Source organism: Syngnathoides biaculeatus, chromosome 21 (genome assembly GCF_019802595.1).
Source record: "Syngnathoides biaculeatus isolate LvHL_M chromosome 21, ASM1980259v1, whole genome shotgun sequence".
In the NCBI taxonomy this organism is placed as follows: Eukaryota; Metazoa; Chordata; class Actinopteri; order Syngnathiformes; family Syngnathidae; genus Syngnathoides; species Syngnathoides biaculeatus.
This window is the reverse complement of record NC_084660.1, coordinates 4,955,936-4,980,524: the sequence shown is the minus strand read 5'-3', so window position 1 is coordinate 4,980,524 and position 24,589 is coordinate 4,955,936. Positions and strand designations below refer to the sequence as shown.

The 24,589-nt window shown below is 45.0% G+C and overlaps 4 protein-coding genes across 12 annotated transcripts in view; all 4 read right to left on the bottom strand.

The window, feature by feature from the left end:
* Positions 1 to 599: 599 nt before the first annotated feature.
* On the bottom strand, positions 600 to 5,171 carry LOC133494521 (RNA-binding protein 4.1-like). The gene is made up of 3 exons (XM_061808434.1): positions 4,846 to 5,171; positions 3,518 to 3,962; positions 600 to 2,069 (listed from the first exon to the last, which is right to left on the bottom strand). Exons 2-3 carry the CDS (start codon positions 3,921 to 3,923, stop codon positions 1,279 to 1,281), a joined length of 1,197 nt encoding a protein of 398 aa, XP_061664418.1. The 5' UTR covers positions 3,924 to 3,962; positions 4,846 to 5,171; the 3' UTR covers positions 600 to 1,278.
* Positions 5,172 to 5,712: 541 nt separating this feature from the next.
* On the bottom strand, positions 5,713 to 10,175 carry rbm4.2 (RNA binding motif protein 4.2). 2 transcript variants are annotated; one of them, XM_061808437.1, is made up of 4 exons: positions 10,074 to 10,175; positions 8,394 to 8,827; positions 6,653 to 7,367; positions 5,713 to 6,550 (listed from the first exon to the last, which is right to left on the bottom strand). In XM_061808437.1, the coding sequence occupies exons 2-3, from the start codon at positions 8,803 to 8,805 to the stop codon at positions 6,661 to 6,663; spliced, it is 1,119 nt and encodes a 372-aa protein (XP_061664421.1). In that variant the 5' UTR covers positions 8,806 to 8,827; positions 10,074 to 10,175; the 3' UTR covers positions 5,713 to 6,550; positions 6,653 to 6,660. The 2 variants fall into 2 exon arrangements, with proteins under 2 accessions (XP_061664421.1, XP_061664419.1); XM_061808435.1 differs by having other exon boundaries at positions 5,713 to 7,367.
* Positions 10,176 to 11,642: 1,467 nt separating this feature from the next.
* Positions 11,643 to 24,589, bottom strand: part of map4k2 (mitogen-activated protein kinase kinase kinase kinase 2) — a 13,014-nt gene continuing 67 nt past the window's right edge. Inside the window, exons 1-34 of one of the 4 annotated variants that reach the window (XM_061809190.1) lie at positions 24,537 to 24,589; positions 23,778 to 23,810; positions 23,275 to 23,496; positions 20,315 to 20,372; positions 20,132 to 20,222; positions 19,924 to 19,988; positions 19,792 to 19,847; positions 19,464 to 19,511; positions 19,366 to 19,408; positions 19,199 to 19,271; positions 18,771 to 18,902; positions 18,604 to 18,666; positions 18,428 to 18,509; positions 18,244 to 18,354; positions 17,833 to 17,911; positions 16,886 to 16,944; positions 16,745 to 16,794; positions 15,977 to 16,015; positions 15,580 to 15,613; positions 15,225 to 15,381; positions 14,999 to 15,147; positions 14,801 to 14,842; positions 14,175 to 14,259; positions 14,004 to 14,083; positions 13,601 to 13,661; positions 13,401 to 13,524; positions 13,164 to 13,222; positions 12,979 to 13,082; positions 12,747 to 12,906; positions 12,473 to 12,541; positions 12,279 to 12,365; positions 12,127 to 12,197; positions 11,984 to 12,039; positions 11,643 to 11,903 (exon numbers count right to left, since the gene is read on the bottom strand). The exon at positions 24,537 to 24,589 is cut by the window's right edge and continues 67 nt beyond it. In XM_061809190.1, coding sequence (XP_061665174.1) covers positions 11,816 to 11,903; positions 11,984 to 12,039; positions 12,127 to 12,197; positions 12,279 to 12,365; positions 12,473 to 12,541; positions 12,747 to 12,906; positions 12,979 to 13,082; positions 13,164 to 13,222; positions 13,401 to 13,524; positions 13,601 to 13,661; positions 14,004 to 14,083; positions 14,175 to 14,259; positions 14,801 to 14,842; positions 14,999 to 15,147; positions 15,225 to 15,381; positions 15,580 to 15,613; positions 15,977 to 16,015; positions 16,745 to 16,794; positions 16,886 to 16,944; positions 17,833 to 17,911; positions 18,244 to 18,354; positions 18,428 to 18,509; positions 18,604 to 18,666; positions 18,771 to 18,902; positions 19,199 to 19,271; positions 19,366 to 19,408; positions 19,464 to 19,511; positions 19,792 to 19,847; positions 19,924 to 19,988; positions 20,132 to 20,222; positions 20,315 to 20,372; positions 23,275 to 23,367 — 2,568 coding nt within the window. In that variant the 5' untranslated portion in view covers positions 23,368 to 23,496; positions 23,778 to 23,810; positions 24,537 to 24,589 and the 3' untranslated portion in view covers positions 11,643 to 11,815. Of the gene's footprint in view, positions 11,904 to 11,983; positions 12,040 to 12,126; positions 12,198 to 12,278; positions 12,366 to 12,472; positions 12,542 to 12,746; positions 12,907 to 12,978; positions 13,083 to 13,163; positions 13,223 to 13,400; positions 13,525 to 13,600; positions 13,662 to 14,003; positions 14,084 to 14,174; positions 14,260 to 14,800; positions 14,843 to 14,998; positions 15,148 to 15,224; positions 15,382 to 15,579; positions 15,614 to 15,976; positions 16,016 to 16,744; positions 16,795 to 16,885; positions 16,945 to 17,832; positions 17,912 to 18,243; positions 18,355 to 18,427; positions 18,510 to 18,603; positions 18,667 to 18,770; positions 18,903 to 19,198; positions 19,272 to 19,365; positions 19,409 to 19,463; positions 19,512 to 19,791; positions 19,848 to 19,923; positions 19,989 to 20,131; positions 20,223 to 20,314; positions 20,373 to 23,274; positions 23,497 to 23,777; positions 24,005 to 24,536 lie in introns of those variants that run through there. The other 3 variants (XM_061809191.1, XM_061809192.1, XM_061809193.1) reach the window with 3 other exon arrangements.
* men1 (multiple endocrine neoplasia I) overlaps positions 24,160 to 24,589 on the bottom strand; it is an 8,023-nt gene continuing 7,593 nt past the window's right edge. For all 5 annotated transcript variants that reach the window (XM_061809194.1, XM_061809198.1, XM_061809197.1 and 2 more), the window contains exon 10: positions 24,160 to 24,589. This exon is cut by the window's right edge and continues 1,055 nt beyond it. The gene's annotated coding sequence lies outside the window, so the exon portion shown is untranslated.

Sequence of the window (24,589 nt, the reverse complement as noted above, 5' to 3'; positions counted from 1 at the left end):
ATTTCCTTTTGCATTTTCGATGGCCATCTTGCTATTTTATATTTAGCAAGTGTAGACGCCAGTTGTGTTCTGATTGTTGTCATTTTTTTTTTTTTTGCTCATTGTACCATGTGACCAAAACAGCCATTGTACTTTCGCCACCAGTTGAGATACACAAGCAAGTCTGTAGAATAAAATATAAACTTTTGACTCGGTAAACCTTAATCTATTATTAACACTCCGTTTTATAGTAAAAATAAATAGAAAGCCTTACGGCGCTAGGTAAACATACGTCGACACTGATGTCAGACCCCGACTAAATCCAAAATATAACTTTTTTTTTTGGTTTGCCACCGCCCCCTAGTGCACAGCAGTGGGCAAGCACTTTTACTCCTCATCGACCTCCATATTGAGTGCTGCTTTTGCTCCATTTGCTTTAAAAGTTGATAAAAATTTAGAGGTCGACTAGCGAAGTCAGAGAAAACCAAGCAGCTGTTATCTCGCTCTAGCTGCTAACAACAAAATTTAGGCTGCATGTGGATTCGAGCTACGAACAGTAGCGCGACGTCGTTGCCGTTCGTCTTCCCGCTCACTCCAGAACATTTGAGATGACACAAAAGTTGCATTCAAACATTTATTTTTAGAGGCAACAAAGACATCAAAAAGGTCAATATGAAATCAAAACTTCCAGGGAATAATTGGGATGGGGTGGGAAAGAGAATTTACAGCTATCTCACAAATTTTAAACTGTAACCCAAAGACATTCCTAATCAACTGCACAGGGAAAAGAAATGGAGGCAATCGCACTAGAACAGTTGGGCCCATTTAAATGCGACATCTAAAGCAAATTGTAGGAAATTTAAGCAGACTATTTACATGTTACACCATTGCCTCAAACGTCACTACACTGTTAGTCTCAACTACACTAAAAAGCAAAAAAAAAAAAAAAAAAAAAAAAAATCATTACTTGTCCAAAGGGGGGGGGGGGGGGTAAGGGTCAGGGGTCAGGAGAAAAATACATTCGGCATGCACTAATTTATATTACATTGACTGGAACCAATGTTGCTACTTTCAAATGGAGTGGTGTGCGCGCGAACGTCGCCGCACCAACTTTGTGGATCTCAAACTTGGGACACTTGTTGAATGGGATGTGGATATTTTTCATTTGACATATGACCAACTGGATTTCCCCCCCATTCGCTAATTCTTACCGGCGACTTGCTAAATGGTTACGCTCGGCCACGACGTCAGCTGTCGTGTCGGCCGTGTGAGAAACGTCGCCGGGATCCCGCGGATACTTTAGAGGTAGTACTTATTGGTAGTATTGGCCACCGTGGGGATCTGCGTACCCGGAAACGTGTATCCTTCGCCCTCGGCGGGGACTCGGCGAATCGGACTCCGGTCACGTGTGTGGAATGGGGCCACCGGTGCCGTCGCGGGCGCAGCAGGGACCTGAGGGCACTGAAACGTGTCGGTGCTAGACGACGCCGCGCGTTCCCTCATAACAGGCGTAGTGGTCGACGCTGTCGGAGCAGGCGTAGGCACGGCGCGCTGTTCCTCGTAAAACCCGGCGCCGTACATATTGGCCCTGTACTTCCCGTAGTAGTCCACCACTCCGTACGGATCTCGCTCCTCGTAAGGCGACCGCCGCACCGGGAACCCTGGTACCGCGCCATAGAACGAGCCGTCGCCCTGGTATGCTGCCCCGGCGCCGGACACGGCGTAACCTGGATGCGGCCCGAATCTCGCTGCATTCTCGAAGCCCGGACCCGGTCTGTACGCCGCCACGTTGCTGCTGTGACCGGCGCCGCGGGAAACGCCCGGCGCAGGAACGTAGCCGGCGCCAAATTCCCCTTCCGCGCCGCTGAAGCCCGGTTGAAAAGCCCGGTTCTGAGCACGCCCGTCAAATCTCGAGGCATCGAATCCATCAGAGTTTGGCTCTGAGCCGTTTCTGTGGTAGCCGTTTTGATCTAGCGGGCATTCTTTGGACCAGTGGCCTTCCTGCCCGCAACGATAACAACCCGATCGGTCTCCCATTCCCGGCGCAGTACGGAGGCGGCTAGTCGAAAGCTTCACGCTCATCAGTTTGCCTTGGAAAAGAAACACTCAATAAGGATTTGTTTGCAATCATTGGGGGAAAAAAATAAAACAATGCATCCTGTTAGGCTGCTCCCAAATTATGCTCTCAAAAAACAAAACGTGCTTGGAACATCACAACACAAATCAACACATTCTTAAAGCTGAAATCCGTAACTTTCCAAACTCGGGCGCGCCGCGCGTCAGAGCAACGCAAACAATTTGCGGATCGACCAACTCGTCGAAACGGGGGGAAAAAAAAAATAATAATAATCGTTCAATTCTTTGTTTTTGGATTGAGGAAAACTTAAGACGGCAAATATTTTATTGAGTGAGTAGCGGCGCAATTGGCCTGGCCGCTATAGCGGCACGGTGAAACTGACGAGAACCCGAAGAAATCTCATTTTATATTCCGGCATCTTCGCAATTTTTCCATCCGTTGGACTTTTGGAGAGTTTCTGCTTGAATTACTTTCCAGGATGCCAGAACAGCCTCCCGGAGCTTCTGTTCGGATGTGAGCGGCCAAAGGTTCTCAATGGTGTCGAGATCTGGGGAATGGGCCACGCACCCACACAAGTCTCTCATTTCATGCATGATGCAGAGAATTCTGGACGCGGTGGATACCCCAGCGGTCACCTTGGCGGTAATCGGCGGGCCCGCGCGCGGGACCCGGACTTTTTCTTTGGGGAACCGAGGCTCTCCCGTGACATTTTTGTTAAGACGGTTACATTAGCGACGCCGTTCGCTTATGCTCAAATTTACAAACCGCAGGAAAACAAATTGCAGAACCCCCGCGTGGCAAAAATTTCAACGAAATTCGGTCCCCAGCAACAGATGCTCCGCTGTGCCGGGCTGCGGGTAAGACTCGGCTCCGAGTAGGAGGAACGTCGGCGATCTTTCTCGCGATCCGACTCTCCCGGCGGCCCGCGCACACCGCGTACAACCGCGAAACGTAACTCCGATCGCCGTGCACAGAGTCCAATAAGAGGCGCTCAATAGTAAAGGAAAATACAAATTTATGTACAATGCTAACTCAGTGCTGGCCAGGATCGGTGGGACCGGACAAACTTTACAGAAACTGCAACATTACGGATACCAGCTTTATAACAACAGCTTTGCAATAGGGCTGGGCGGTATAGCCTTGAAATAAAACTTCACATTCTTCATATTACATATATACATACACAATTTGTCGATTTCGTCGAAGGAATCAAATCCTCTCGTATTTTTTTTTTTTTTCTTCCAATAGTTGCCAGAGGGGTCAGAAAAGATGCTAAGTTGCTACTAGCGACGGTGCTTTTGGATCAACAAACTCAAACTGCCCAGCCCTACTTTTGCTGCCGAACCTCGACATTTCACTCACCTTGTTGCATGTTCACGACTTACCTGTCGAATTTTTTACGACAACAAAACAGATTCATAAATTAAGACATTCCCCAATATGCCCAACCTGAGAGGTCACCTTTAAAAGCAGTGTTGTCTAACTGATTAATGGCCTCCATGGCGTCCTCCATGCGTTCCATGTGAACAAAGGCGTAGTTTTTAACTATGTCGCACTCCACCACCACGCCGTACTCTTCGAACTTGGCGCGCAGCTCCTGGTTGGTGCAGGCGATGTTGCCCACGTGGAGCTTGGTGGAGCCTCTCGTCTTGCCGCGGCTCAGCTCCACGTTCATGGCCTGGCCGTTCAGCTGATACTGGTGGAGGTTGCGGATGGCCTCCTCCGCCTCCGCCTTGCTGTCCATGTGCACGAAGCCGAAACTCTTCAGGATGGAGCACTCGGCAATCTTGCCATACTGGGAAAAGAGCGAGCGTAGCTCGTCTGATGTGGTCTCGGGCGACAGGTTCCCCACGAATATTTTGACCATTGTGATTTCTTTGCGAGGTTTTTTTTTTACGCTTCAATCCTGAAGGACAGAAAAATTATCAGATTGAGGAACGTTAGTCAATACAGGCTACCTTCATTCATTGCAGTTGGTGAAAATCCAGAATGGAGGACTTTTTTTTTTTTTTGGGGGGGGCATTTCATATTTGCGCAATAACGGCGAAGGCACTTGGAAAAAAAACCTAGATATTTTTAATGACTTTTGGATGGACACCAACCGCCAATAATTCAAGTACCCACATCAGTAAAAGTGAATGATTTTTAAAAGATTATTCAGTGCGCCATATCTTGAAGTTATTCATGAATCCTACGAAATTGGTAGGCATACTTTTAAAAATCATACATGCGTAAAACACATTTAATCGTATTAAAAAAAAAAATGTACGTAAACCTTAGGTGCGCAACACAATTGCTTAGATAAAATAACGCTGATGTCCAAGGAGGCCCAACGTGGATTTAATCCACGTCCAAAGCATTTAACTGGACAAATTAGTTAGATTTAAAAAAAAAAGGCCACTTTGGCCGATTTGAGATTACAATGCGAGAATAAGAGACGCTAACGTGTAGCATCGCTAGCTTGCCAAGTAGCCGCCTTAGCAGTCGTCGTAAGCAAATCCTGGCCTATCCCCACAAGAGAGCGATCGAACACAACTATGATTGCATCACGATGAAAATCATTCCAAACAAAGCATATTCGAGCGTTTCAACAGAAACACAATAAGGATGAAAGCAGGTATCGCACGTGTCGACGGAAAATTAGCTCTAGCTACATTTTCACGTCACCACAACGGTTGGATAACAGAACAGCAACCGCGAAAAATATGTTTTCGATCCGCGGTGTTTTAATTCATCGATTTTAGTCCTTCCTACTAACTTGTAGTTCTAATTGTGCTTCGATGCCTTACCTTTTGAAAATGCGCCGACCGTCTCTGGGCGTCAGAAGGGAAAATGGCGACCGCTACTAATGCTAAGGCTAACACCGAAGGCTGGACTGGGACTACTTTACGCTCGTGACTGTTCTCCTTCTTTATAGGCCGGTCGGCACACAGGCTGTGCGGTGCCTTAGCGTCACAAACTGTGGACCGGAATGAAGGGTGACATTAAAATGCTTAGTATCACGCAAAAACGAATGTTTCACCGGCCAATTCGGTTTCTTTGGGGGAAAATAACGCTTGTATACCAAACCAGATGAATGCTACTTCCGGCCGAGTGAGACTGTAACCTTCCGCGTATTTTCGGCACTCGGTGGCTCAAGTTTAGGAACTTCCGGCTTGCTTCTATATTCGATAAACTTGCGCTTAAAATGGCGACGGCTGACATACCGCGGTATATTTTTAAGGAACTTTTCTTCGTTCATTGATGAATATATGAACATATTTTTAGTGCACGGCGGTGGCTATTGTGAAAGCACTACAGAAATGCGACTGTCGGCCTGTCATTTTGGATGGGGGACGGTAAACAAACGCGTAGAATGAACTTCATAAAACAAAGCACTTAAACACCATTTATTATCTTCTTATATTATTATTATACTTGGGGAAATGTAGCCATCGAGAGTCTTTTACTCAAGATATTTCCTCCTCGTGTTTAGGATGGGGGTAAGTACTAAACCACGGTAGATCTGGTCCAGAGGTTGACATCCAGATGACGTTTGAAAGAATATTTTCTTTGGCGTTTGCAGCTACCGCTGTGTGTAAAATATTAAAATCTGACTTCAGTAACCAGATTACTGTGATTTTCTCCAAGGGATTTGGGGGGGAAAAAGGCAAAAGTTGACAGCAAGATAACTTCTTTTTATTACAAAAAAATTAAAAAAAAAAAAAACTATGCTGGTACTATTACAGCTAGTATGAAAAATAAAATATTCAACACCACCTATATGAAAAGAAAAGGCACATAAAAACACACGGTGCCTCTTGACATCAAGTCCGTCAGTCAACCCTCAGATTCTTGCAAAGACAGCGTTCAAACAGACAAAACAAGTCCAGGTGAATAACACGTTCCATGCCTTGCTGTCAATAAATGACACTTTATTTCAAATAAGTCTCACTTTAGAACGGCAAAAAAAAAAAAAAAAAAAAAAAAAGGGCATATAAAATTTTTACTTTCAGACAAACACTGAAGTCAAACAGCAGTTTGGAATGTTCTTTCTTTTCTCTTAACTATTATTTGTTACTTCTATTTGAGGAACTTACATTGAGTGGGATCATTTCAACGTGGCATTTAGATCCATTAATGCTTAATAAAGCATATGAGAACCTGTCGGCAACGACTTTTAGCAAACAAATGAACTTTGCGACTGAAATGAGTTTTGGATCTTCCGCCGCGCGTACAAATGCGTCAGACGAGGCCAGTGCACTTTTTAAATGACACGGGAAGGAATTTCACGTGTGACGTGGCCCAAAAAAAAAAAAAAAAAACTAAACGTGCATGATCTGAAAATCTTGAAAAAAACTAGTCAGTAATGTACAGATTATAAAGAAATCAACCTGGAACACCAAATGTGTATATTCAACTGAGCTATGTAAAATTAAATCATCATAAAAAAACCAATCGTGCCATGACCCAGGAAGCTTGACGACACGACGGATGCAGGAAAAAGTCCATGACCTACAAATCAAAAAAAGCAAATGCATTTTTTGGAGAGTGGGGGTGGGGTGGTGGTGGTGTTGCTTTTAATTCTGGTTTTCATTAAGAACATCCCAGGCTTACCGTGGGCTTTAGTACGGCGCGTAACGTGGCACGTGCCGCGGCGGCATGAAGGAGCCCCTGGTGGCGGACACCGGCGACAGTCGCTTTCGCTCATAGGCGTAGCCGGCCGGGGTGACGGGTACTCGGCTGATTGGGTTGTGCTCTCTCGCGTAGTAAGCGGCAGCGGAGGGGGGGGCCGGCGCGGGCGGCGGCGGAGGACGCCGGTCGTACGGGTCCACGCCCGAGAACTTTGAGAGGGAAGAAGGGGGTGGGGGAGGTGGGGGAGGGGGGAGATAGGACATGCGGCGCTCCTCGAAATAGCTCGAGCCGTAAGGGCGAGCTCTGTACTTCTCGTAGAAGTCGACATTGCCTTGCATACGGTCTCGTTCGAAAACTCCAGACCTCTCACCGTACCTATCCCCCATCTCGGGGCCGGGCCTCCGAGGAGGGGGCGGCATCCCGCCGGCAAAACTAGGCCGGTTAAACGGACCGCCGGCCATGAAATTAGAGGGCCCGCTGGCCATTCCGTAGCCACCCCTGCCGAAACCCGGGGGACCGCGTGGGGGGCCCCGGCCGCCGAAACCTCTCATGTCGTCACCGTGGCTAATGTTCCGATCGACTGGACAGTCTTTTGACCAGTGACCGTGTTTCCCGCAGACAAAGCAGCCGGTATGATCTCCCATTCCCGGGGCCGTGCGCAGCCGACTGGTGGACAGTTGTACGCTCATCAGTTTGCCTTGTAAGGAAAGAGAAGACACGCATGAGACCGAAGGGCTTCGAACACGAAGCCTCTCACCGACTTGAATTTTTTTTTTTTTTTTTTTTTAAATAAACAAGCAATCACCGAGCAAAAACGGTCGAGAGTAGTTTAAGGTCTATTAACCAGCCGGGCTCGTTCGTACGCTACACCGGGAATATTAATGTACAGCGAAAAACCTCACCGTCAAAACTCAAACGATACCACCGGTTTTCAGCCGCTAAACTTGCGCGCGGTTTGGCAGATGGAAAAGTTCTCCAAAAAGTGGACGGGCGCAGAAGGAACGGCGGACGAGGTCGCCGCAGTACGGTTGGAGTTTCGACCTTCAGCCCCACGCGACAACACCTGAAGCGGGCAACCAACTGCAAGAGCAGCAGTCTTGTCATCATCCAGTGGATTAAAAATTGGCCATTTTTTTTCCCCCACTTTTCTTGAATATACATCATTCATAATGCTCTTCTCAAATCATCACATACCCTCTAAACATCTTCAGTGATTACTTGGATGATTCATTTTGATCCTTTACTAATCTGTCATGGATACCAAAACCTCGTGACATCACTGTCAAAGATATTTTTAGAGCTTGATCAATAATAATAATTGAAAAATAAGTTCATCGGAATTCCTTAACGGCGTAGAGCTTGATCAATAATAATAATTGAAAAATAAGTTCATCGGAATTCCTTAACGGCGTACTGGTTACACGGTTATTACTATTTCTTTTTCCTGTGGTATCGTTTCAGTTTTGTCATGGAGGTCCTAATATCGAAGTGGATTTTTCTTTTTTTTTTTTTGCATCCTGACACTTTACCGGTTTTAGTCGAAGTACAGTTGCCCGTAAAAATGTTATTTTTTAAGTCCACCTGAAAAGCTCGGACGCACGCTCGCTGGGTAAAAAAATAAAATAATAAATAGAAAAAAATCTCAGCTCCGGGATTTTAAGGGGGTCGCGAGAGCACAATCCAAATCAACGGTCAAGCAGAGAGCACCAAACCGAGAGTTCACCTTTGAAGGCGGTGTTGTCCATCTTATTAATGGCATCCATGGCATCCTCCATTCGCTCCATGTGAACGAAGGCATAGTCCTTCACCACGTCACATTCCACTACCGAGCCAAACTCTTCGAATTTAGCCCGCAAAATGTCCGCGGTGACCCCTTCGCCGAGATTGCCCACGTGCAGCTTGGTGCTGGACTTGGGCCTACCCTTGCTCAGTTCCACGTTCATCCGCCAGCCGTTCAGCTGGTGCTGGTTGAGGTTCCGGATGGCCTCCTCGGCCTCGGAAAGGACGCTCATGTGCACAAAGCCAAAGTTCTTGACTATGTCGCACTCGGTGACCTTGCCGTATTTCTCGAAGAGGCCCCGCAGCTCGTCGACGCTGGTGTTACAGGCGAGATTGCCGATAAAGATTTTCACCATGACTGCAGACGCTCAGGTGATCCTGGAAGAGTCAATTAAAGACGCATCAATCTATTTTCACAACTCAAACTTTGTATGTCTTTTTTTTTTTTTAACAGGGGCTAAATAGATTAAAATATTTGTCATTTGTCGCAGACGACTAGACTATTCTTGAAAAAAAAAGTCCAAAGAGCTTAAATCAATTCTCTTTACTCCCTAGTTTGTAGAATTAGCAAACAAAAATCATCTTGAAGTAATTATGCGTTGTCACCTTGCTACCGCGATACAACCCTGGCCTCCCTAAAATCGTGAACATTTTTAAGCGGAAAAAATAAACATACATTATTGAACTTACATACAGGAAGAACATAATTTTGAGTGTGTGCCAAGTCTGCCAGTAGGTGGCGTGACAATTTGGAAAAGTCTGAAGGCCTGGACTCTCATCGAATGTGTGACATTTTGAAGATATTATGTCGACGATTAGTAATAGAAGTGGCTGCAGAGTGGGGACATCTGTTCAGCCATGCTAGCCGGCAACTAAGTTTTTGATAACTTTGCAATACCACACCCAAGTTTAAAAGTTGCATCTCTCACAGTTTCAATAGTACCTCTATAAAAGACAGAACGTACTCAAATGTTGAAGTAAATTTAAAACTGCTTTTTAGGGAGGCCTTCCCTCACGCCCCCTAACAGAATATTACACTAGGAATATAACAGTTTGTTTGTTTTTTTAATGCTGGGGAAAAACGTTGGGGGAAATCATGCAAGCATGGGAGGGAGAGCACGGCATGCACTCTCCACACACCAAGGCCGCCGCCTGCATTCGAAGTCTCAACCTCTGTCATAGTGCAGCCCTACTCCTCAAAATCTAATTGTTTTTAAGCTATAGCTAATCAATAAAAAAAAAATAATAATAAAACGCAAAGTTGGTTTCGATGCGATGACGTTGAAGTCCGAACAACGTCTCGCGGCAGCTAAGCAATGCTAAGCTATGCTGTGAAGCCCGTGGGTTGTTTGTTGAGAAATCCTGCACAATACTCGAAGCTAGTGGATGCAAAGTGACATTCTACTTGTGAGCTGGACGTGAGCGACACGCTTAACCTTTTTAAGTTCAATTACGACGCACGACGAGAGTTAGCATCCGAACGTTTGGCTAACGCGGTGGGCACCTCGGAGAAGGCCGGTAAAGTTTCGCCCGCTAACGTAAAGAAGACGAGCGCGGATAACGACGGGGGGAAACTCTTTAATGTCCACCCCGGGTGAGTTTTGCTCGAAAACGGCGAACTTACCAGGGCAAAAAGAAAATAGGCCTCAACGCCAATGAATGAGGAGTGAAATGGCGCCCGACCCGCGTCTTCCTCTTCCTCTATTCGTGCTACTCGACGCAACAAAGGCACGTGGCTGCCCCCCGCTGGCCGCACAAGGGACTATTTCAACGTTCACGTTGTTTTTGGTTTTGTTTCGGACAGATCAAAGCCCGTTTCATCACACGGTGCCAATTATGACTCCGAATTATAATGGCACTTGATAATTTTTTTGCATATGTTATAATACTGAATCCAGCCACTTTTCTTTTCACCCTAAAATGAGCCCCCCCCCCCAAAAAAAAGCCAAAAGAAAAAAAAATACGCCGTACAAAAACAAATCTATCATTCCCAATCCTGAGTGAATGGAACCTTTAAATAATGTCAAACAACAAATAGACTAGAAATAGCAGATTTATTTTATTTCTGATCCAATGTACAGGATTTACCAACATTCTGTCAAGGTTATGAGCGACATTGAAATAGTGAATATTCCGCCGTATAAAAACACTATCTACACATTACAACCATAACGTAAAATGTTATAAATGTATGAACAGTTACCTTCAAAACGTGATTCCATGCAAACCATGTTCAAGTATCTCTCAGGAATAGGTGAGTGTTTACCTTTACAGTGCACATTCCATAAATAGTATAAATATGATGCAAAAACGTCTAAAGTAGTAAAATATACAATCAAAAAAGGAAACTACATTTTCTCAGTCACTTGCCGTCCATGTTTAGGTAAGTAATACATTAACAGTTAGCATGAGCCTCAGCTCCTTGCTCGTCTAGTAAAAAGACATTTAATTATATTTATTTGGATTGAAAGAAAACTATGTGCCAGTACACGAAGTTTCGTCGGCTGGAACAGTGCAAACCATTGCCGCGTATGGCACGAAACGAAGTAAGGCGACCACGTCGACGGGGACTACATTCAAATTCAACTCGATTTGGATGCTTTCAGAACTTTAGGTCCGACGCAGTGGCTTATGCAAATACACTTTTGTCAAAGTGTACAGTGCATGCATGCATGCGCAACTATTTCACAGTACTTCTCATTTTCCTCAATGGATCCGCATTCTACACACAACAAGCCATAATGACAACATGAAAACAGTTTGAATTGTTTGAAAATGCAACAATGATCAGAAGCTCTTTACGACTACAAACATGTCAAAAAAGCCTGCGAGCACAGAACATCTAAACTTGATTTGGGGTTCACCCGATGCACTTTAAATTGTGGCGGTTTTGTAACTGACCCCACATTCAACATGGTTGATCAATGCGGAACACAGCCACATCACTTGTTCTGCAATACTTTATTTTTTTTTACTTCAATTTTCATTATTTTCCCAATTGAGTTGTTCAGGCGAGAAGTCATATTAATGGTGGAAGCTGTGATGAAATTCCTTTTCATGGTTTAATTTCTTCCACAGGAATTTGAACTGGGGTGTGTGGACTTTTTATATTTGCTGCATGGATCTAGTTTTAATTCCCCCCGAAATTTTTCCACATTGTTATGACGCGGTGTTATGTGTAGAATTTCGAGTGATTAAAAAAAAAAAAAAAAAAAAAGATTAAATCCATTTTGGAATAAGGCTGTCAAGTGACCAAATGAGGAAAAAGTGAAGTCCTATGAATACTTTTTGGATGTAAATGATGCTGTTTTTCTATGATATGTAGTTAATGCTTTATGCTCATTTTATACTTGCTGCAGACAAGTCTCAATAGCTGCTTTCGTGGCCGGTGAGAATGTAGACGTTGCTCAGCGCTGAGGGGTCGTTGGTCGGTGTGCTCTCAAGAATGATGTCCCTAGAGAAACGAAAACATAAACATCCAAAGAAACATCCCCAGGTAGAACAGCAAAGAAGTATATAACAGGTACTAGATACCTGTTTGTTCCCAAAACTCTGAATACTCGACTCTCATCTGTAATTTCTTGGGTTACCTGAAAATCAAATTACAATTCAACCCGTGCGCTACTTTTGCCCCAACGGCGTGCCGGCATTCAAATCTTGCGGACTTGATGGATCACCTCATTGGAATGAAAGCTCCTCCCTTTTAGGCCGTGCTTCCAGAAAGCCAGCACGCTGTCCTGCAAGCAAACTGCGACAAACAAAGCAAACAAATTTGACAAACTCGTGGTTTTTAAATGATTTTTTTTTTTTTAAAGTTGTTTTTATTTACCGAGCGTTTCAATGGGGAAGTCGAACACCATTTCTGCAGCGAGCTCCTTGGATGGAAGGCCCTGGAGGTTTACAATCTTGACGCTTTCTGCGGCGTCAAAGGTCAAATTTAGTAACATTCATGTCAGGTTCGAAAGGTTTGGCCGGTAGAGGGAAAGCGATTTGTTTAAAAAAAAAAAGAAAGGCGTCACATACTTTCTAAAGCAACGAGAACAGTGTCTCGGTCCAACTGGGTGACCTGTACTGCTTTGACAGGCCCGTTTTCTGCAAACAAACATTAAAGTTTAGTTTCCTATTTTCCAGTCACGTATGAATGAGAACACAGTTGAGTTGATTTTTTTTTTTGTTTGTTTTGAGAAAACAAAAATGATTAGTAGTTCAAATTTAAAGAGCAACATTTGATAGCCCTTTTTTTCCTGAAATGAGATTTTTTTTTTTTTTTTTTAAATCAGGAAGCAATTACCCCCACCTGGCTCTGAAACGGGAGTGCCGTTGAGCTCAATGATATCAAACTTGAGGTTCCCGCTGGCGCCGTCTCTCACCCCGACGCACAGCTGAGGGAACTCGTCGGTGACCAACACCAGCAGCTCGAATACCGCCAGGGAGTCGGGTAGCCTCGCCGCGAGGTGCTAGGCGCAGAACGGAGGACCCTCAAAAAAGGTTTGCCTCCTCATCTCCGAAAAGCCGTGGGCTACACAAACCTTAAGTTGCATGAACTTCTGGAGGGGCTCGTACCACAAGAGCAGAACTATGCCCGACGGAACCGCTCCGCATAAAAAAGTGCTTTCCGTGTACGGGTTGCGAGCTGGAAGACAAAGCACAAGTCCGGCGATGGTGCGGATTACACGTCAACTTGAAAAAGAAAAGAAATCCTGCGAGGCTTTACCAACGCTGCATCTCCTGCAGCCTTTCGTGTCTGGGATCTTCACAGACGAGGCAAACTTCCTGAAGGGACGACAGACAAATTCAGTCGAGTCAACGCCTAACGACGAGTGTCCACTCCGAGCAACTGGAGGCTATGTTCGCTTTCGCACGTTGTCTCGGAACTGCGAGACCAGTGTTTACCGAGCCTGGATTTTGTACTCACGTTTTTTTGGGGTTTTTTTTTTTGTTGACATCCTACCTGGTGCCGATCTTCTCGGCGAAGCGGCCCGTGCCGAGTGACAGGCTGCCGTGTTTTTTCGGCGAGTGTCCCTTCTGCTCGAAAAGGGCGGTCAGATTGTGCGAATACAGCTGCGAGGATTTTCCTGCGGAACGGTGGGAGTTGAGTGGAAAGGGGGGGGGGGGGGGTATTTCCGATGAGATTCTTAGCGACGCCGTTACCTGACACGGACATCAGCACGTTGCTCATAACGTACAGCCATGTGCATCGCTGGGGTAGCAGCTGTGTGAGGGAGGACAAGACTACTACAGTCAAACACAGGAAAAATGATTAATATTCAGTGAATGTCACATATGTGTAAGAAACCATCATTTGCATCAGCTCCAATAAATTAGAATACGGTGGAAAAGTTCACTGATCTCAGTACTGTCAATATGCCGCGCTTTCATTCCATTTGAGATAAAAAGTAAGATTTTTGGACGCTATCCTCTATCCTGTCATCTTGTGGCAGCTTTTAGGGTGCGTTAGTTATTCGACGCTTTCCCCTAACTTTGGGAAAAAGCTAAATATACTGTAAAAAGCAATAAAAATGATTGGTTTAAACATCAAACGTCATTTTCTTGCCTTCTCTAGTGTATCTTCATGAAGTTCATTCAGGTTGAGTGTGTAGATTCCCTCCTCTGCTCCTAGAATAAGATACTGGTCTGAGAGGGAGAGATTAGGGGTGGCCTTCAATACTCATCTATTTTTTTTTTTTTTTCGCTTTGAATCATTTCAAACAAAATTAATACGTACCTCTCGTGCTGGGGAAAATCCAGGTGACAGCACAGTGGATTTTGAGAGGGCAGCCATTAAAAACCTTGGAGAAGCACGCCCCCATCTAAAGCATGCACAGGACGGGGGGGTTGGGGGGACTCATAATTTATGATTTTCCAATAAACTGTGGCTGCATTTCATTTGTATTTCAAAGCAAAGCAAAGCAAAGCACATTTATTTCTATTGTGCATTTCATACTCAATGTCCTTTACATGACTAAAGGCATTTGAAAACAAAGAGATAAAATATTTAAAACGGGATAAAAACAAACAAAAAAATGGCCAACAAAATATTTTAAAATAGACAGTTACATCCGCACACGTGCAAGTAATATGATGAAAAAGTGGATATATTCTAAAAAGCATGAAAAAAAGAGGCATGTTTATGATTTATGTATACGAATGAGTGGGAAGTTTTTGCAATTTTCATAAATTGCATAGACTATCGAGGGAAAGTGATGAAAATCAGGATATTCCTTCATAATTTGGAAAATAAAAAAAATCCCTTTTGCGTTTTGAGTCACAACGAGGTTAACGCATGCCATGTGAGCAATCCAGTCCACGGGGTCATTTTAGGGGTTGCATGCGGTTGGACGTAACACTTACATGAACTTGAGGGGTGGGAGGAAGTCCGTGAAAATCAGCCCTCTAGAAATATCAAAAAGTGCGAAACAAGAAAAAGAAACAAGGATGTCGCGAACCCCCATTTATTATTGCTCAAAATAAATTCAAATAAGAAAGGGCAGTGTTAGCATGTGGGATAAATAATAGTACGGTGTGAACATAAAGGTGGTTTAAACTCACAGACTCTTCAGGTTTTTTTCTCAGCGTGCTCCATTCAGGGGAGAGCGCCGTGTCTTTTTCAGCGCCGGCTTTCGGAGCCCCGCCCGCCGGCAGACACGGGTCACTGCAGCGCTGCCTGATGTCCTGCGTGGCTGAGCACCGGGCCAGAACTGCAGACAGACAGACGCTTTCCATCAGTCACGTCCGGCGAGTTGCGAGGCGGCTTGACGGGGCGGGGGGGGCGTACCGGAAGAGTTGGCGGTATCGGCGCCGGTGGAAGCGTCGGGGCCCAGCGTACAGCTCGGCCTCTGTGTCACATCTCTGTCGCCTGTGGTGACGCTTAAAGAGCAAAAGGCAGGCAGGGAGGCTGTCGTCGGGGTGAACAAACCGCTCTTCCTCACTCCCTACAATAAGAAACGAAAGCGGACATCAGCAAGCGTGAATTTACAGTGCGCCACTTTTTCCACTTCTTTCACAATTGAGTCAATTCATCCCCCCCCCCCCAAGACAACATTCCACACCCACCGAATTATGGGGGAAATGTAATCCAGTTTGGAATAAGGTTGCAATGTAAGAAAATGTGCACGTGGTTCATCACTCACATCAGTAGAGGGCGCCCTTCTTATGGTTAAACTCCTGGAAGAAGGGGGGGGGGACAACAAAAAAAAAAGAGGAGCCAAGCAATTCTCATCAGTTTCTGACAGGATGACAACAATTGAGACACAAGATTAGGCGAGAGTCAGACGACGTGATCAGGATCCCCAAAGCCAAACACGTGGGCCAGCACATCAAACACATAAAGCTGTGGACCAATGGGTTTGTGGTGAATCGCAGCCAGAATCCAGATTATGAGCACGGCGGGATTTTTAGGGATTGGGGTCTGGATTAGGAGGAGGGGCTAAACACAAACCCACAGGAAGAGGTCAGGGAGCCGTTTACACGACAACATCGTCAACACAAATGGGGCGGGTGAGCTGGAGAGGATGGACGTGGGCCTACCTCAGCTGCAGAGCTTGCTCCACACATTCCAACAGGCTCCTGCAACAGGAAGACCTGGTGTTTATCTGGCTACAGGCCCCGACGGCCCAGAACAATGGCGGGGAAGGAACCGGGACCGCGGGGGTGGTGGTGGGGACTTTGGGAAATTTTTCTTGCGTCTTTTACTGCACAAAGTTGATCACCGGCACTGGTTCAGTCGTACAAACTACCCATTCATGTCATATTTTTCAATTGAGGTCCACTACATGTTGTGCAATTAAAAAAAATGACGTGGCTAACCCTTCAGCCGAATGCTAACCAAATAACGCGAACCACCGCAGACATGCTGACAAATAGCATCGGTGTCGTGGTGTTTTGACCCTTCATGGAATAGAAATATTCTTTATCCTTTGTGATATCTGACCGGTACAATTTACTGAGTTCAGTGGTGAAACTCTTCGGCGTCTCTCTCTCTATATCTTGTGTTATACTGCGCCCAAATGGCTGAGGTGTGCAGCACAATGTCCATTGAATTGAAGCAAAAAAACAAAAACAAAACAAAACGGTAATTCGTGGCATTTCCCACCATTTGAATGGGGAAAGGTGATTTGAGACACAAATGGTGGGCAAAGATCAAATTCTCTCCAGGCACCACCCTCTTGCTAATACTATGAAACGATGGTCATCTCCTCTCATTTCACTGCTGCGGTTTCTTCCATCATGACACACATTCGGTTTAAAATACAAACAGAAATGCTGATTATTATATGACAGGGAAAGGCATCTTACGGCGACTCGTCGTCGTCTCCAGACAAGCTCCAGTCGTCGTCGTACGAGACCTGGCGGGGGAGCAAAACGACCACGTTGGCTCGAGTACACGATTATTTATGGGCGTCACTGTGCAGAGCGGCCGGAATGAAGGGCCGTTACCAAATCAGGATAAGGTTCGGTGACTTTCCTCCGTGGGGGCCCAAACTTCACTTGGTCAACTGGGAAAAATAAACAACTTAGCTATTAAACAATAATAAGCAGCAATGACAGGCATGACATTGGTGGAAACAAACCGAAGCAACAATACAGCTATAACGTGGACCCAAACACTAACAGTACAAATAGTTGGATCTCTGGAGTGCTTGCCCACCTGTGAAAAGTGTGTGAAATTTTGTTTGGTGACGTGTATCAGGCCCATCAGTCCGTTTGAAAAAGCCAACTTTGACATCCCCTGATCTCAAGTTTATACTATGTGACCAAGTCAATGAGGTCAACACCAGGTTCTTTGATATTTTGGTGCTTGACCCGCCTACCCCGACCACCGCCGCGCAGGGGTTGCTTCCTAGAAACCAAGTACGAAAGTACCAGTGCGTGTCACACAGGCATGTTCTCTGTGCCATCCACCGAGCAGACCTCCAAGCATCCCACACGTATGGGCGAGGGCGGCCGACGGCAGGCCAACTGAGGGCCTTTTGTCCTCTTTCACATCACCGAGATTACGCCATTGATTTTTCAGACAAGGGAACCCACTCATCGACGCAAAATTTATAGAGACATCCGGTTGCGAGCTGCCAATTCTGTGGAACATTCGAAAAATGCATTTTTATTTTCGTGCGGAGCTTCAAGCATTCTTGTCGAACTTCTCTGCTCAAGGGATATTTTTTGATCTTTTAAAATGGGCAGACGGACCAGGTTGTTGGTAAACGAGGTTTAAAAAAAAAAAAAAGTGAAAGATATAAACAAGATTCGTTTGTTTTGGTGATATCTTTATATGATTTACACTAAATTCATTTACCACTTATTGAATAAATGATCAATGAAAACAAAATCGATGAAAAAAGAAATACGTTGGAATGAGTTCATCTTCAGAAATGTCCCGCACTTACATTGTTCTTCAGACACGGATCTCTCGACAGGCAGGTGTTTCCCCGCTGACTGGATCTTGTCCGGCGCCTCAACCCCAACCTGTCGACGCAGGTGGGATGTATGCATTTTATGAGTTACTGTAAAATGAACCCTCCCTATTCATCGTTAATATATGTGAATAATGTACATAACGTAGTGTCCTTCTGTAGGATAAACAATGCGCCTTTAAGAGGCAAAGCCTGTCGAGCTGGGACATCGACGAGCCTGCATGCGAGTGTCTGAGAGTGAGCTGTGGCCAACAGCAGTTCCAGCATGAGTCTGCTTATTGTGCGTTTGACTGTTCCAGCGGCTGAAAACTTTATCGGTGACTGCGGCTCTCCTTTGCCACATGCGAGGGCGTGACAGTAAGACAAAACATCTCGCTGCCTTACCTCCAGCTCGCCGTCGTCCATGCCGTGTGAGCCGTGCAGCTCGGGATTGTTTGCGGTGTCCAGCAGCTCGATCACTAGGTTGCGGGTCAGCAATTGTGTCACAAATGGATGCTGCGGGAGGAGGAAGATGTAACTTGGTGGGGGCCAAAATCGAGGGCAAACGGCAACGGGTAGCCCCGCTCACCTGTAGCAGCGTCTCGGCAGATGGCCTTTTACGAGGGTTTTTGATGAGCGCCATTTTGACGAAGCTTTGGAAGCCTGGAGACCTGTGGCGCCGATGCAAAAAGATTAAAGACAGACTAGAAGTAGGAATAGTGATGAATAAATACAAAAAAAAAAACAAAAAAAAAAAAACAATACCATTTAGTTTTGTCCTTTAGTTTTGGGGGTTGGAAGCTGCTCTTGGACATCAGCATCAAAGCTCTGAAACATTAAACGTGAAATATGCAGCACTTTAATGTGGCGGATGACCACAGAGGAGAAAAAAAAAAAATGTTAACAGAAGGTGTGTAATTTGCGTCACTGACCTCATTGGGTGGAGGTCGAACATGGGGGGCTGGAGCTCCGCGAGCTCAATGGCTGTGATTCCGACAGCCCAGATGTCGCACAGGTGGTTGTATCCGCCCTTCTTCTCCACTGCCGCCACCTCTGGAGCCATCCTTCGTGGACGCAGATGAGTGTGTTTCTTTTATCGGGTTTATTAAATAGATTCCGGAGTTCCTCAAGGTAGTGTTCTAGGGGCACCCTCATTGTCTTTATATACTGTATATTCATTCATTCGAGAACAAAGTTCAACAATCTTACTCCCTTCCGATCAAAGTCAACAAAAGCCTGATTATTTGAGGTCTCGAAAAAATGATCCCCAGTGCGCGTCCTGGGTGACGGGTGCGGTTAGGGTGATTCTACCTTACTTCTTACTATCCAGTTCAGTGTGTACTAAAACGAGCGCCCTTACCAGTAGGGTGTTCCAATGAAAGACTTCCGTTTGGCCACGGAGGCGCTGATCTCCGCCGCTACGCCGAAATCCGCTGCAAAGTACATGCACACGTGTAATGCGTGTATGACAGTACAATTGCATTTTTGCATTTCACAAAGCCGGCATACGTCCGGATCCCAACTGACCCAATTTGACGTCTCCTCTTTCTGTCAAAAGGATGTTTGCGCCCTGCAGACATATACGTTTTAACACACGAGCAAATAAAAAAAACTTGCTGCTGTACCTTGATGTCCCGATGCATTTTGCCCGTTTCGTGCAGATGATATAAACCCTACGAGACATAAAAGTCCATTCAACAATGCAAATGTGTTTTTGGAATGTGGAAGAACATGAAAACACAGAGAGATCAGAGACGAGACTCAGACCACAACAGTCATGGGACACGCGCTGGCCCGACTAACAAGCAAAATAATATACTACATTGCATTTTAATTACTAAAAAAAAAAAAATTATTAGGCAGCGGGCTTCTGACAATGTCTTCAAAGTAGAGCTTACACCAGAACACACGCAACTTTGGAGAAAGTCACTCCTAATGTCAGAAACGTCTTACCTGGAGGGTTTCTCTGCACACGTACGCGATCTGTTTCTCCTTTAATGGGCCTGTCACTTTGGGGGGGGGGGGGGGAAGAAATATGCTAAAACGGTGCAAATGATGAAAACAAATAATTGAATCTATTCATACCATGGTAGATATCCTGAAGGGAGCCTCCCCCGCAGTATTCCATGCAGATCCACAGTTTGGTGTTCCTGGCCATGAAAACAAAATATTTGCTCGGCTACATATTTAAAAAATATACGATAAAAGTGATACACCGCTACATTTGCAGTTCATTGTTTGTATATATTTTTATATTTTTTTTTTTTTTTTTTTTAATACAACTGACGTGCACCTGTGGTAGCTCCCAAAGTAGGCCACAATGTTCTTGTGCTTGCACTCCCTCATCATGGTGATCTCCTGCTGGATGGATGTGATGTCGTCGCCTGGGCAAAACACTTCAAGGTCAGACAGGGTTTGCCCCCACGAAACCGTGTCCAATCTCTTGCCAGTGACGTGAAAGTCGGTTCCAACTGACATGGGTCAAGCTTGACAATCTTGATCGCGGCCAGCTCAGACGTGCGGATGTTCCGAGCCTGGATCGGGATGAGGGGAAAAAAAAATAGGAAGTCACGGACTCACCAATGTAGCGGGGATTAACGGAGGGGTGGGGCACACTTTTGCGCTCAAGGGGCACATTTGACTCCAAGTGCATCAAGTAGGGGGAAAAAAAAAGGGGGGGGGGCACAAATATTACGAAATAGGACAAGTCATTTGAATTTTTTATTTTTTAAATCAGTTTGATGAACTTATAAATGTACACACATTTCCTCATGTTATTGACATTAATTACCCAAATATTTAACAAAACAAGAAAATGCATATGCAAACATTTCCTTCATTTTAATCATTCATTTCTGCCCCCGCCTCCATCTCTTGAAAGCTTTGGGGCAAATCTTATTTCATATTCATATTTTCCCATCACAACATGCAAACAACGGTCAGACTTGGTTTCCAGCCACGTTCGCCCAAAATCGTTTGTAGCCGTGCTATTTTGTAAAAGTTCAAAGGGCGCAAGCCTTTTTTTGAATATGTCCCCACATCAATGGAGGCACGCACAAACATAATGAGAGACACCAGGCCAGCACGCGAAACCAGTAGTTAACACATCTTCCCCCACCAACGAGAAGTTACAGGTTTAAATCTCAGCCGGGGCCTCGCATGTTCTTCCGTCCACATTCTTAAACCATGTAAAACTGTAAATTGGTCATGGTTGTGCACTGGCTGGCGATTTCACCCTTGACCCCAATGACAATGAGAGCTACAGAAGATGGATGAATGGAGGAAGGACATGGAATAACAGGGAGGGCTTGGATTCGTTTGGTTTCGCGCCCTAAACCTTTGCCCCATATCGGCATCAAAGCACGGTGCGCTCGGAGGCTTCCATCCATTAACAACTTGGTGATGACACGCCAGATATTTTCGCCGTGCTATCCGCACAAACGTCAAACGTGCGCTCGCTTCCTGTTTTCCTTCCTGTTCGAGAACCGGGCTTCCTGTGACTCAAGCGATAGTGGTGACTGAGAGCGTAACGACGACGCAACCCGGGCCCAAAATGGCGAACCGTGCCGGTGACCAACAATGCAAAGAACCGCATTCCTCGTGACGGTATCTGCACCACCACCACCACCACCCGCCACCCCCCCCCCCCCGGCCCCCAAATTTTTTTTGCTGCGTCTCACGTGAAGTCCGAGCGTCTTACAGAGAGCCCACTGAAGGCTCGCACTATCACACAACCTGGAGGTGGAGACCTTTTTTTTTCCCCCCTTGGCTATTTTCGCCTCCCACCAAACGCGAAAGCGAACCATTGTGCGTCCGTACTTCTATGTCTCCATTCACACGTCACTTGATACAAGTACGAGGAGCATGCAGATGTCAACTGGTACCCAGTGTTGCTTCACTCCGAGTAACATGTAGTTGACCGACCTCCTAGTATCCCAGTCTTTCTATTGTGCAGAAATGCCATCGAGTAGTAGAAAATTAACTGGGCACATGCAAATATTTTTTTTTCCCATCTTCTGGTTTTCCAAAATGTTTAATCCAAGTGGCAGTCAAACTGTAGAGCAGGGGTGTCAAACTCATCTCTATCGCAGGCCACATTGTAGTTGGGCTTTCTGTCAGAGGGCCATTATGACTGAAAGCATGAAAATCTTTAATTGACCCATCATATTTACACGTTAAATTTGTCAAGATTTGGAATCAGAAATCAAAGCTAACGGGTTTTTTAACTATTGTTGATGTTTGGTAACACAAAAAATGCTTGCAATATTTCAAGGTCATCATTTACGATATGACAATTTGAAATTTCAAAGTTGATAAACATGATTTGCCTTCGGGGGCCACATAAAATCATGTGGCGGGCCCCATCTGGCCCCCGGGCCTTGAGTTTGACACCTGCGCGCTGGAGTTAAAGTTGGACTTTTTTTGCACCAACAATGATGCAGCGGATGTCTTATTAAAAACGTGTAATAATCACATCTCTTCAAAAACAATTTTATTGTATTCTCATGATTGCTAAATGATTCCCATTTAAGATTTTTTTTTTTAAAAATCATTTGCATAATAATTTAGTGTAGAACGCCTGGTCAGAGCATGAGTAGAACGACTACTGCACACGTTCAGAACGACGATATCGATCATGTTTTTCCAAACATTGAACTAGTTGACATCTGTGCACTACTAGTGGCGTTATGATAGCTATTTGCCAATAGTACTAGTTATTTAGAGATGTCAACTTGCAACATGCAGTTCACGAGATTTTCAACCGGTGTGTGCAAATGTCATTTGAACATTTATTCAGTATACTAAAAGGTCGATCCACTAGTATGCTCTTTCGCCTCACTACTAGGACAACTGTGTTACTTCTGAGGCAACACCGTGAACTCATTGACAATGTGTACGCTACTAGCACTAGTGAAGCGCTGGATGTTGACGAGTAGAACTTTATGAAATCACAGCATGCATCCGTCAACGAGTGCACGGGGATGGAATTTGAGCACATCGTCACTGTTCTTAATCAGTTGGGCTCAGAAGTGGCGGTCACCGGGCCATGCGCACCAGCCAAACCAGAACATTTTCAAATCTGTTACTTTTGAAAATGCATTTGATCTGATTGATGCTGCCTGTTAAAAACAGTCAAATTTCTGGATTAAATTCGCCAAGGGGTTAAAATCCTTAATCCCACGCACAGTATGTAAAGAGTGTATCTGTACAACAATCTCAATCTTTGCACAGGAAGTGCAAAAGCATCACTGGGCTGGTAAAGGAAAGGAAGTTTTACATGACATTACTTAATATGGGCATCAAGACTTTTTCAGTCATGTAAGAAATTGTGAGAATTCAGAGGGAAACATTGCAAGTACGACGGCTCAACATTTGGGGTGCCTCGATGGCGTTGGAAAAAAAAACAAAAAACAAAAAAAAAACTGCTGGGCTCACCTTGAAGACGTCCCCGTAGGTGCCGCATCCGATCCTGTGGATGAGCTCGTAGTCGTCCAACGGGTCGAGGAATGACACCCCGATCCGGTCCATGTTCGCTCACTGTTGTGCTGCTCGCTGCTGGACCCTTTGGGGGCTTTTTGTTTTTCTCTCTCTAGGCGGCGCACATCTCGGTTCGCTGCTCCCGACTTGAGGACAAAGAACGTCAATTGGAAGCCCAACCTCAAAAGAAAAGAGATGGGGAGGGGGGGGGGTGCAAACGACTTTTAAAGAAACACGCGCGCGATTCTCAAACGTCCACGCTGCGTGGAAGAACCTGTTTGACTAGAGCAAAGCACGCATGAGCGCAACACAACAGCACGCTGTAAAAAATGTCAAACAGTAATCATGCTCCTCGGGATAAATCTTTTTTTTATTTTTTTATAGGGGGAAAAATGAGAACAAATTCAGTCCTAAACTTCGTTTGAAAAACAAAAATATCGAAATAATCAAGTGTTTCTTACCTGGCTCAAGATGATCAGCTTTGCTTAAACATCCTTTAAAAAAAGAAATTAAAAGCAATGCCAAAAAAGCATTTCAGTATTACCATTCATTGCAATTAGACTCACAACTGCATCAGCCATTTTTCAATGAGGAAGAGGGGGGAATATATTAAATGAAGTGGGAATTCACCCCCCCTGCAAAAAAATATTGCAATGGCAGAAAAAATTCCTTATTAAAATGGAGTGACAAGAAATGTAATCCCAACATTCACAATGTATTCTGTTGAGGGTTACATTACTAGTCTGTATTTTAGTATATGCAGTACACCAATTGGGAGATAGTTTTCAAACTAAAATGTGGGCTTTCGATAAATAAAGGTTGGGAAACGAGGGCGCCCAGATATCAGCCTCCAATTTTCTCTTTATTACCTGCAAATACCCAAAAAATTAAATGGGGAAAAAAAACAAAAAAAAAAAACAAGCCCAAACCACACGAGGGACACATACGAGGACCGCCTAAATGCGATCCTGTGCGGACAGTGCGTGGTTCTCTCTAAATCACGAGATAAGGGGCCGAGCTGCGCTAGTTGTCCAAACTAAAAAAGGCCCAGTCCAAAAAAAAAATAAAATAAAATCAGGTAAGGCAACATCGAGCTAGCAAGAAAGAAGCTATCCTAAGCGCGGAAGTGGACAATGTTACACAGTAACTATCCTAAATGGACTTTCCCAACTTTCAGTCTTTCCAACATGTCCTGATGAAACAAAGTTAATTGGAATCACCTTCACGATGCTTTGGTTTGTTTACCAACAGGTTTGATATGTCGTCGTGTGCA